The following is a 13,212-nucleotide window of genomic DNA, read 5'->3' as shown; positions in this document are numbered from 1 at the left end:
TTATTATTTTGAAAATTTGAATATTTAATATTATTAAAAATTAAAACTGGTTAGTACAAAGAAATGTATATTTAAAATACACATGTTTAGACTCCAGAATACACATTAATACATATTAAGCAATTTGTTAAAGTTTGAGCTCTTTTGCGTCGATGTCTGTTGGCAGCATGAGCCTTAACCGAAAAACCTAAAGAAAAAAAGACCCTACGAGTACAAGCGGCCCATCGGGAAACTCCCGGTATCCCGCCTGCCCAGTTCATTGTCCAACCTTATAAAATATTGTACATTGGTATCGTTTTGCATGAATTAGCACGAATCAAGGCTATCGCCAAAATTTGCAGTTGTTTAGCAAATTTTTTTAAGGATTTGCAAATTGTGCCAGCACCAAATGAAAGTGAAATTATTCAAAATTAAATTAGGTTGCTACTATTTAGCAGGAATTTATGTTAGTAGTACTGAATATACAAGCTACTCTACTAGTCTGTTAATTGTTACATTCTCGTATACCTGTAAGTACTACTTGTAAGTTGTGACTTGTATTCATTAAAGATCTAAATTCAATGATAAAGAAGGAAAAGAGAATCCTTGAACAAAAGTCCCAAATTTAATAGTTATTAAGTTAAGTCACCTAATAATATTTGCTTAGGTCTAAGCCCTAAGGACTAACCATATTATATTATGTCATAGATTATCACTTTAATTCGAAAGTAGTAAATTACAAATTTATTACACACATTATCTTTACTTAGCTTTCTTTAATTTTAAAAGTGAATTTCTCTGGATAATCGTTTTAATTAAACTGTTTCATTAGCCAATTGAGTTATAGTTGGTTTAATACATTTGTCTTCAAATAAACATTGTTTTTTATTTTTAATTAAATAATTCTTAGTTATAAATTAAGCTTAGGCTATGCAATCAAAATATGGACATTCTAGAATTGATTTAACTTCAAAACTTAAACTGTACATTAAATTTTGATTGCCCTGTTGTTTTTAGCATTTAGATCCTAGTTGATCTAGTTCATAGTTTCAAATAATATTAAAAAATAAATATTTGAATATATATTTTTATTTCATTCATCACACTTTTTTTTTAAATCAAGATTTTGTACAATTACAATATGATTTTAATTAGTATAAATTATAACAATATTCATACAATCAAATATGTAATACCAGATGATCCATTTAACACAAAATCATGTTAACTGGATCATCCTATTTACAAATTACACAACATAGAGTGTCCCAGGTCTTGACGCTTCAAGTTATTTTTTAGTAGCAGGAGTATATAAATACTATCACTTAGAAGTTTTAATTAGATTTTCATAAGTTGACATTGTATAAAACAATCCAAAGACCAAGGGACACTATATAAATTTATATATTATATATTATACACAATTACATACAAATTTTATAATAATTAATAATGGACTAGTTACTTTTATAAATATCACTTTAGTAATACATTATCATATTAATAATTAATACATTATAGTATTCAAACAACAATAAACAACATGTAATATATTTATTAATTAAAACATTTGAATATCAGTACTTTTGAAATAAAACAAAATGTATGTTATTACTCAAAGAAACAAGGAGCTAGCTTACAAGTAATATTTGTTTAGTTCATCAAACATTTTCAATAAATTTTGTTTTGTTAAAAATCTTAAAATTAAGAAAAGTTAATAAAATAAATTGATATTACTACAGTGATTGTTAAATTCGATAGGTGCCAAAAATCAAATCTGACAGAGGTAAATTAAAAAAAACGACACCAAAGTGTCAGAGTTAAAAAAAGAAAACAGATATAAACTTATTCTAAGATCACAAGATTATTAATTGTTTAAGGAAATATATTTTGTATTTTATTTTACACGGGAGTCTCGTGGTCGACTTCTTCAATCCTACTCAATTTCCAGCCATTTGGGTCGCCTGAAACAAAATTTAATTGATTAACTGATTAAACAAAAAACAAATGAAAGATTGGCCAATATTTATTTGGGGTGTTGAATTTAAGAATTTCATTATCACACCTTGGTCTGTAGAAAAATAAAATATTGATTAACTTTAAATCTTAAGTTATAATATTGATACTTATTTAGGGGCAGACTGATTACATTATGGTGTTAGGCAATAGCGATCCAATTAAAGTAATTACACTATTCATAAAATATTGGGTGTAACACTACAACAGCAATATTCTATATTAAATGAATTATATTTTATTTATATTTAAGTAAAGTGTATATACTATGTACATATGTGATATTTTTACTTTTAAATCTTGAGTTACTAGTATGAAATATCAATTAAATATATTAAATTAATTAATTAGACTACTCTTACTACAATCATTGCTTATAGAAAGCAAGTATTTACATTGATATAATATTTATACAAACATATTTTTAATATTTTAAGCAAAACATTTTGATGTTCAATTAATAAAAATATCTATCCAGTCTACCAAAGTATATATATTTACACACACATATAAATTTACACTCAACTATAAAACTTTGTATTGGATACTTTAGAATAACCTAAAACAACATAGTTATTTTAGTTTAGTTAACACATTCTATAAAATTCATACTACACTTACTTAAATGTTTTTATCTGTGCAGAGTTCTCAACACGTTACGTAGAGTCTGTTGTGAGTACCACGAAGACTGGTCATTAATCAATGGACAGTGTTCCAGGCATGCGTTTTCATTCTCTAATAATAACACAAGTAAATCATGCAAAAACTAATTCCATACAATTTTACTATTAAAGTGAATATACATGCTTAAAGAAAAAGCTAAAATTCCAAAAATATATTTTACAGAGCAAAGCAATTATATAATAATACACTTTTAACAATTTACCAGCATATAAAAATAATCATAAATTACCAACAATAATTTAAGTTAAGAAAAAATATATATATATTATAGATTCTATTTTGATAAAAATCTATGACAATACTCAAATTACAGTAAACATAATTTTTTAATAGATGAAAAAAATAATATTCACTAAATGTATTAAGCAAAAAATAACATTAGATTTAAATTGGATAATATAATAAACGTGGACACCTAAATTGTATAGCATTATACTAATGTTTATGCATTTCTAATTTACTCACACAAATGAAAAACTAAATTATATAAACTGGATTTTTAATATAACTATTGTAAGTTTATTATAATTATTAATACCCAAAACCTTTACACATTTTTTAATTAATATTATGTTTATACTTCTTAATTCTCTTTGTAATTATTTTTTCTTAGACAATTTCAAAAATGTAATTTTATAGATTACTTAACTTTGAAGAAGATAATAATAAATTTAGTTCAGCTTGAATGCTATTGGTAATTTGCAGTTGTTATAACTTATAATCATGTATGATAGAAAACAAGAAATCATTTAAACAAAAAGCACATAACACAAATGCAGCTTACCTTTTGATGATTGCATTTAATACTTAGATTTAAAAGCAACAAAATGATATTAATTTAGTTTCACACAATTTACTTGTTCAATTATTAAATGATCAATATGTTGAATGTATATTCAAAAATATAATTCATAATTAGCTAATTCATTTACATTAGTATTTCTGATAAATTATTTATATTTTGTACTGTACAATATTATTTATCTCATACTTTAATAGGTGGACCAATAAGTGAAAATAATAAAACATATTTAAAGTTGGACTTTTTTCAATGTATCATAAAAAAAAATTAATTTGTGAAAAACTTTATTAAGTTTTAAATTTTTACTATATGAAGATAGGTCGATAAAAAATGTTAATTTATATTGATAGATTATTCTCTGCATGAGTTTGAATACTGAATGAATATTATTTTATTTTAATATATCACAAAGATAAATTTCAGCTTATGTAACATTGAAACTAACTTTTAGTAAAAATAATGAGTAGATACATTATACGTATATATTATATAAGTAATAATTATTATCTAATTACAAATCAATTTATTTAGTTTAGCTTATGAATACATACCTTGTAACTCTCGTTTCAATATAGTTTCAATGCCTGCTTGTCCATCACCATTACGCTTTAAATAAAGAACTGTTTGTTTCTCATCATTTACATTATTTGCCATTTCGGTTTCTTCTCCGTCATACCACTGATTTGGTAAATGGCCATTAGACATAGTTTCACTTACCTAAAAAAGTAAGAACCCAATTACAAAAATTTTAGGTTAGTCTTATTTAATGCACTTAAATAAAATGACAAACATTAAGATGTTAATATTAAAGTACCTGCATAAGTTTTTTTACAACATCTCGACCAAGAATGTGATCAAAAATAGTGTACAAAAATTTATCTGTAATTATTGACAATCTTAATTTGTCTCTATGCCATAATAATACCCTGGAATCTTCTACAGCTGTAACTGATACCTAAAATTATTTATAATTATGATTATTTTATAATTACTACATTTTATAATAATATAATTTATTACTTGAAAAAATTCATCAGTAGATACACCAAACCACTCTGGAGAATCTAAAAACTGATATGGGAAGACAATATGCAGAGCATTACCATTCTGTGATATTACTAATCTTTAACATAAAAGATAACAATTAATGATATACAAATATTAATTATTAGGGTATCTTAAGAGATTTTAGATCATACATATAATATAAATTATTATACATAACATTTAGATATTTATTTTTAAGAGAGTTCGGTTTTCAGAATAACCAATAATATATTTTATTTCTAAAATTAAGTACTCATGTTTATGTTTCTCAAATTATAATTTTTAATGTAATTATTTATACCTTAAAATATTATATAAGAATATATTATGTAGTCAAATTTATTTAATTTAATTAACTTAAATTTTATATTGATATTTAAGGTTAAAAAGTAATATTTCATATATTTAATTAACTACCTACTTGTTTTTAATTTCAAACTTATAGATTATTATTAATTTATTAATAAATTTAATGTATCAATATAAATAAATATGTAAAAAAAATACTGTTATGAGAATCGCTTATCTTCCACAAACTTACGATTTTAGAAAGTAATTTATTATATTGTTAACATATAAAAAAAAATATATTTTTATAAAAAATGATAATCATTACAAGCATAGGCTAGGTATAAGTCCTACAACTTAATGTTAAGTTTCAACCAATAAATATTTATTTATAAGACTTAAGTTTTACTTACTTTCCTGAAAGTACCAATGATAAACTGTCAACCCTCGTTACTTTTTCTTCAGCAAATATTTCAAGAGTTTTTAGGGGTCGAATCATTTTCATACAGGAAATAATTTTCCTAAATTGTTTACGGCTAACTTTTAAAGGGTAGAAAAGCGTTTCGTACACCTACAAACATTTACAATAAAATAACAAGTAATTAAAGAAGATGTTAGCTAGCACACTATTTATTTTCTCTACCTGACCCACGCACAACATAGATAATTTTTGTTCAGCAGAACCAACCTTGTATTGATAGCTTTAGTATGAAAGTAAATTCACCTATAAAATAAAGTTAAGAACATTTTGTGTTCTTATATTGGCTTTTTTACAATATTTTAATTTTTGAATTAATGTAGATATTTTTAACCTCGATAATGTCCTCGTTACTAAACCTAACAACCATAATTTGCTATGTTGCGAGTTGGTGATAGAGGAAAAACAAAAAGTGCCCTGATACTCTTTAAAGAAGAAATGAAATTCAATGTATTTACTAGTTCTAATTCATCATTAAATTTGATCGGCCTGAGTTGATAGAATAACACTAAAATGTGTACGACATTGACAACAGCTGAAGCAGCATTCCACAAAAGACTGTCCACCCAACACTGGACGTTCCTAGCCCACAGCGCCATAATGGTAGTGGCACCAGCTAAACCAATGCGTATGAGGAGAATCAACTGACAAGGAGATCCAAATGGCAGCATGTAGCAAATAAACATGATGGCATGTGAAAAATGAAAATAAGGATGATTGAACACCGAGGGTAAACACAATTGGCTGAGCATGGCCACGGTGATGGAGTCCAGCACGGCGCTGTACGGCGCCATGGCTGTGTCGTTTGCACAGCCTCCGCCGTCGTAACAACTGTAGTTACCTGAAACACGGTCACCGTTGTCTGTAAAACAGTAATTTGCAAATCAGGGTAAGGTCCTACCTTTGGTTTGAGCAGTCACGTTGACTTCGTTCAAATCCATTGTCGTTTTTTTTTCGCTACTGTTGAACGTAGGAGTAAGTACCGTCGTCGTCGTCGTTATTATTGTTTTTATCTCCGACGTTGGGACCCTAGAATAAACTGTACTACGCCGAATTCGATCATCCTGCAACGCGATAAATATCGACAATGATCGTGCGACGTGCGAGATCACGAGCGACTGGCCGAAAATCGATAACAAGCGTCGTAATTACGACCGCCGGATACGAACTGTACCCCTCATAGATTCAAAGGCACTCGCTTAAAAGCGTCGTTAATCGTTATTCGTTATCGCAATCGAATACATGTCGTCGTCGTCGCCGTCGCCGTCTATCCGCACCACCGTACATCGTCGTGGTGCACGCGGGCAACTGCCGATAGCCGATGTGCGATTAGTCAGAGGTATTTTTCTTTGGTCGGTTGCGGCGGTTTTCCCGGCAGATGACGGACTATACCTAGCAACGAGGATTAACGTCGGCGGACGACGTTCTCGACATTTATTATGTAATTAATAATAGTAATAATAATAATAATAATAACGATTATAGAGATATTGTTATGCGATCGCGCAGCAGCTGCTGCTGGGGTCCTGAGTGGAATGGGAAAGCAAAGAGAATACGAGAGTGGAGAGTACGAGACCGACAATCACGCCGGGCACCGCGGCGACTGGTGCGCGTACTATAATAATATAGTATAATTATTATTATTTCTTTGCGGTAGCCGATAAAGTTGCTATAGGGGGTAGTTTAGGCAACGGCTGCTGTGATCAAACGGGTGGTTTGAATGTTTGATGAATGAGGAAAAAAACAATGACATTAATGACAATAGACATCAGACAACAGCTCGAGTGTTTTATATTTTAAGTACGATATAATACGAAGGGTGGCATTACGATTACGTAGCAGTCGCAGTGGTTGGAGGGAGGAAGTGATAATACAACGCGGGCAACGATAGTGTTAGTACTTGGTTGTGTTATAGCCACATAGGGCAAAAGACATATTATCGTTAATTGTTATGATTTTATAAATTGGTAATAAATAATAATTACGATGATACGACGTACCTAAGTACTCAGGTTGGACTGGGTACTGTACTACTGTGGGCCTCAGCAATAGCCATAATTAATATTCACTTCAATAAGATGTTTAGTCTTTTTCACAAAAAATGGTCATAAATATAATAATAATACTAATATAATAATTTTTAATACTCTAGCTAACATATTTACAGGTATGACAGGTGTTTTTAGGTTTTTTTTTATTATTGACGATAAAAAGTTATTTGCTGGGTCAAAATTCTTGAAAATTTATTACAAGATTTCTCATAAATAGTTCATACTGAAGTCTGAAACCGTTAAATATAAAAAAAAAAATCTTTTATAGATATTATAAGTTAAAGTTTGAATGAAATTATATATTTAAATAATAAATAATGATGTAATTATTTTGTTATAATTTAAAAACATTACTCACAGGAACAGTTTAATAAAACTTTTAGGTATGTTTAATGTTATATATATTATATAGTATTATGAATTTTATTATACACACATACCTATTACCTATCTAAGTACACATTGTTTGAATCAAAACCTAATCGATAATTTTTATTCTTCCGGTTAAAAATATTTTAGGACTAAACACCTAATAAATTCAGCACTCCGGTTTCAGTACCATCACTACCATGTACATTTGGATGTAATGGGAATAATGCGATATTACATGCTAATTTAAGTTAGGTTATTTATATTAATAAGAAAGTAATAACTAAAACTGATAATTTTACTAAAAAACCTGTTTCCGCCTTCCAGCTATAACTACTATAGAAATATTTTGATATCGGTGATTCTATATTCCTATAATCCTATATAAACTTTGTCACAAATCATGACTTGAAATGTACTCGAATTCTAATTCCAAATAGCTTTCCTAGGATTCTGGAGGTTTTAGTGTGCCAATATTAGTATTGTAAAAGACACTTGCAAAATTGAAATGACTATGAGAGATTGGCTAGTTTGAAGCAAAGTGAAGCAGACATTTTATTACTGCATAACTTGTAAATTATTAAGCACATTTCCAAAGTCCACACCGTTATATGCTGTCACTTTCTGAAGGGTTTCCGTTTCCAACAGCGAAACTTCGGAAAAACTGTTTGATAAGGTCCCCGATTACCGAAATAACTTATATAAATTTAAATAAAGTTTACCGCTTATAAGACAGGGGAGAAAGAAAGCAAGTGTATTATCGGTCCCAGTGGTCCCACCCTCAGAACATTCAAAATTGATTAATTAACCTTGCGCTTTTAAAATAATATAGCAATGTACTACTCTGTAATTGTTGACGATTCTACTTATTAAGAACAGACTGTAATATTATTATATTGTTAATTTAATAGAACAGATAGAAAATCAATCATACTTATTGGAAGAACGACTACTATGGTTTGTAAAATGTGGTAATTAAAGCGGAAAAGCTATAGCAGACCTCATTATGGACAAATTGAGTGAATTTAAAATAGCATTAGAAGACTGTATAGACCAAGAGTATGATAAATGAAGTAACACGAAAGGTAAGTATAAAGAAGTCAGGCCATTATACATGAAGCCAAAAGTAAAATTATTTACTCAGCTTGTATTTGTCACTCTTTAAATCTCTGTGGGGAACAAGGAACATAGAGTTATCCACTATCCAGTATCTGTGTGAAAGTATATTTTTTGTCCCATTTTTCAAGTAAAGAAATACTAATATATAGACCAAATTCAAGAATAAATTACCTACTGCGCTAGTAAAATGATACCCAAAGGACTTAAAATGTGAGTTTACAGATGAACTTCAAAGTATAAAATTGATATATTCAGTCAATTTTTGCGAAAAGATACTCTTATTTTGGGATCTTCTGAATGACATAAAACTTTAATCCTGGACATGTATTTCCTAATCTAACTGTCGTGCTCTGGATATTTACCTGCTACTGCAGTAGCAAGTACAAAACTCTCTTTCTCAATAGGTACTTAAATGAATCAACTATACGTTTTACATGCGTCAAGACAGATTAACAAGCTTAGAACTTAGAAGTGGTAGTGGTGGAACAAGAACTAGCTAAAACTACCAACTTGGGCGGAATCATCAGTTTTTTCTAAAAAAAAAAATCTTTGTTCAAAAATTGATACTTTATTTAATTTTTTTATCTATAAATAAAAAATATATATATTAATTAAATCAAATAGGTACGGTATTTCCGGGTTATCTCGACTACACATATATTTCCAAAACTACATTCTAAAATCATCTTGGTTACCTATTTCGACCACCTCGTATAGGAAACCTGATAGTAAATATACTAAATAAATCCTGGATCTATTTTAATTTTACATTTCCGCCTTTAAATCTGTACTGTATCATAAATTTAATTTTGTTTTGTACAATTTACAATGGCTAAATATATTTACTATATTTAGCTATGCAATTTAATATCCACTTGTTATGCCATTATAGTTCACTATAAGATTGATAATAATATAATAACAAAAAAGGTAAATATACATAATACGTAATAGTGATTGGTTTGCGAATTTGCGAATTTTGTTTACGACCACGTGCGGTTTATAATTGGATAGTCTCACGAAATGGCAAATGAACAACAATTAAATTTAAATTAATAGCTTAATTTTAATCAAATTTTAATAATATAATACGAATGACGAATACCTATATACCTACTTTTTTAAATAAATATTTCAGTAATCGAGATAGTACGGTTGTGTACTTGAGGTAGTCAAGATAACCTTGAAGTACCACAAATATTTAGAATATTTTTGTTACAGACATAGATATCATCAAACTTAAAGACATATCCAAATAAGTGTGAGTAAAGGATCCCGGAGGCCGGAATCGATTAGCCCCAGGGGACAAGACCCGTGAATGTTCTCGTCCGCTCGTCGACCCTGGGTTTGTAAGCTTACTAAGTCTATATATATTACTATTTACTAAGTACATTTTATCTTTATGATACCTATTTATATAAAAGTAATTTATTTTACTATTGTCTATCAGTAATAGTGTAAATGTGTAATACGCAGTTGAATTAGTTTTTCTCGGAAATATTGTATATTTATTATATTATTCATATTTAATTAAAATAATAATAATAAAGATAATTCTATACTTACTATATTATTGTGTCAATATCACTTTACCGTAAAAAACAGACAACAGCAGTATTAATAGGTTAATAATAATATTAGTAGATAATATCTAAAAATTAATCTACATATTTTGAAAATTTCATTGCGTAGGTATAGTAAAATGGATATTTTCAAATTATAAAAGAAATAATGGACATATCGTTATTAGTAGTTAAATATATTTAACCTTCAAATATCTATAAAAAATAAATTATGTTTATATATATTTTTAGATTTTTATTTTCAGTATGAACTATCTAAGAGAAATATTGTATTTTATATTAAACTATTCCTTAGCTATATAAAAATTGAAGATATTATAACAGCTATGTATGACTGAATTTGACGAATATTGTAAAAAATTTAATACTCTTTGTAAAATCACTAGGTATACATCTATCTTTTCATTCAGAATCTAATACCTGCGTGGCTGCGTGTTACGTAATAAAATAAATAAATATATATTTAAGTTCTATTTTTGATATATTTTATTAGTATTTTTTGTTGGACTTTTAGGTTGAATACTATTTTTTTGAATTAACAGTTCATAATTTTTTGCAATAAATGTATTATACCGATATGGTGATATATATTTTATATTTTTTTAATATTTAAATGAAAATAAAGCTTCTAGACAATTTTCCTTATTTTATATACCTAATACCTATACCATATACCATCATATTATTAGATTGTATTAAAATTGTATTGTTATGACTTATGTTTTATGCACATAATTATTTGAAGAACTTATTTGCTATTGTTATTTGCTACTTAGATTTTAATTTAACCCTATTTGGAAATTTTTGTTTAAATTACTTAATTGATATATATAGTAAGGAACTACATACGAGGGGGCTATTTTCAATTTTTACCCCCTCTTCCACCAAAATTACATATATCTAATAAAGAATAAAATTTGTACATGGTCCTATAATAAATGACATATAGTTTTCATTTTTATTTCATAATTCAAATAGTTTAATTTTATTGGTATCATTATAAAGTACCAGCCTCTGAATTATACTTACCTTTAACCGTGTAGTGTGTACATATTGTTATATAATATACCTACTAAAAAGTCCGTAGATTTGACTATAATCTAAAAAAACTTAATACATAACTGAACTACTGAAGTAATACATTTAAAACAATTTAAGCATTTAGTGTAATTTCAATTAAAAAAAATTACATGTAAATAATGCCTATGTAGTTGTAAAAAGCACATTGTAGACTATTTAGATAAACAGGTTTATGCAAACAATAAGTCAACTAATAAGCTTATAAAAGTAATTTAATTTCATTAAAAATAGTACACATAATAATAATTAAGCAAACATTTTTAAAAATTAAATTATTTAAAGTAAAGAAAATTAGTTTTAAATAATAAAATTAATATTTATTTTTTATCAATTCAATGTTTCATGCTGATATAAAAAAAGTTAGAACATTTATTATTAAAATAATATGATATACAGACCATAACAGTTGACACAAAAATCCAAGGGTGGTATAGCACTCCTTCTCACCCCTAAAAACCACCACTGGGTAGCTACTTCAGCACTAAACTATACTGATTCAAATATATATTAATGACTAATGAGCAAGACAAATGTTAAAATTAAGATGTGTAATTTACTAATTCATTAACGTAAAAATAATCATATTATATGTTGTAGGTATTAGGTATTATTAATCATTGAAAAATGATGAAAAAGGGATTATTTTAATTAATAATAATATCTTATTATAATACATACGGTCTTGAATGTCTTGATTCTTGAACGTAATTTATAAATAACATGAAATGCATGGTATATTTTAAGAACAAGATAGGTAGGTAACGTATCAGATATCAACTATCAAGTATCAACTATAGTAATTTGACGTGTAAGCACAGAATAGATTTAATTTTATTTATTCTGTGGTGTAACTGTGTACCTAAGGCGTAAGCATTACAGCATAATGCATGATGTAGGAACGCTGATGGTCGTTCAACAATAGAATTATCAGAGTTTAGAGTGATGCGTCTAAATATTATTCTATTATAGTTACCAAGTGGCGTCATTTGGACCACGCAGGGTATACATTTGCTTATTTAAAATATTAAATATCTAATATTGTAGTAATTTGGCCCACTTTATAAATTAATTGGCCTGAATAATTGTTAGTGGCTTGTACTTAAGTGGCCTGCTCTATACGCCATGCGTATTAAAAAAATTGAAATGACGCCACTGAAGTTACCTATTATTAGTTGTAGTCTATAAGTCTATTTAGCATGGTGTTATACGTTATACTGTTATATTTCACAGCCAAGGAACAAGGGGCAAGGACCCTAGAATCTATAACACTATTTGTGCAGCAATGGTGCCCAAGTTGGAATTTATGTTGACTTGTCGATCACGAGTATTGCAGCCTTCCTGGTATTATTCAAAAGGGCCAAACAATACTTTTGTTAGGTACTCTAAAAACCAAAAGACAGCGTTATTGAGGTAACAACAGATAAATTATCTCTATCTTCTCTCTCTATATATAAATGGAGCCAAAAATGTATAAAAATTCATCAATTGAGAACGGCTGGGCCGATTTGGCTCAAAATTTTTTTTAATTGTTTATAATTGCCAGGAGAAGATTTATACGAAAAAAATTTGGAAAAACCCTTTTTTTTTTAAATTTTTTTGATGATTGATTTTTTGAGTTCCGGAATGTTTTTTCGAATTGAAAAAGCTACAGCAAGCTTTAGCTAATAAAATTGTCCATATGACATTATTAATCGTTAAAATGGGGCCCCCGGCTAA

General features: G+C 27.8%; 1 protein-coding gene across 2 annotated transcripts; it reads right to left on the bottom strand.

The window, feature by feature from the left end:
* Nucleotides 1-1,050: 1,050 nt before the first annotated feature.
* LOC132923253 (blood vessel epicardial substance-like) lies at nt 1,051-6,890 on the bottom strand. 2 transcript variants are annotated; one of them, XM_060987114.1, is made up of 8 exons: nt 6,196-6,888; nt 5,753-6,135; nt 5,230-5,387; nt 4,502-4,604; nt 4,296-4,436; nt 4,033-4,198; nt 2,617-2,730; nt 1,051-1,943 (listed from the first exon to the last, which is right to left on the bottom strand). In XM_060987114.1, the coding sequence occupies exons 1-7, from the start codon at nt 6,233-6,235 to the stop codon at nt 2,627-2,629; spliced, it is 1,095 nt and encodes a 364-aa protein (XP_060843097.1). In that variant the 5' UTR covers nt 6,236-6,888; the 3' UTR covers nt 1,051-1,943; nt 2,617-2,626. The 2 variants fall into 2 exon arrangements, with proteins under 2 accessions (XP_060843097.1, XP_060843098.1); XM_060987115.1 differs by lacking the exon at nt 2,617-2,730 and having other exon boundaries at nt 6,196-6,890.
* Between the last annotated feature and the right edge of the window lie 6,322 nt (nt 6,891-13,212).

Source organism: Rhopalosiphum padi, chromosome 2 (genome assembly GCF_020882245.1).
Source record: "Rhopalosiphum padi isolate XX-2018 chromosome 2, ASM2088224v1, whole genome shotgun sequence".
NCBI lineage: Eukaryota > Metazoa > Arthropoda > Insecta > Hemiptera > Aphididae > Rhopalosiphum > Rhopalosiphum padi.
The sequence above is the reverse complement of the archived record's forward strand: the minus strand, read 5'-3'. Positions and strand labels throughout refer to the sequence as shown.

Excerpts from the sequence above, each read along its gene's own strand:
- LOC132923253 (XM_060987114.1), bottom strand. The coding sequence starts at position 6,235 with ATGGATTTGAACGAAGTCAACGTGACTGCTCAAACCAAAG. Across the intron at positions 6,136-6,195 it reads CGTGACTGCTCAAACCAAAG|GTAACTACAGTTGTTACGAC; the intron begins GTAGGACCTTAC and ends ACCGTGTTTCAG. Across the intron at positions 5,388-5,752 it reads TTAATGATGAATTAGAACTA|GTGTACGAAACGCTTTTCTA; the intron begins GTAAATACATTG and ends AAATGTTTGTAG.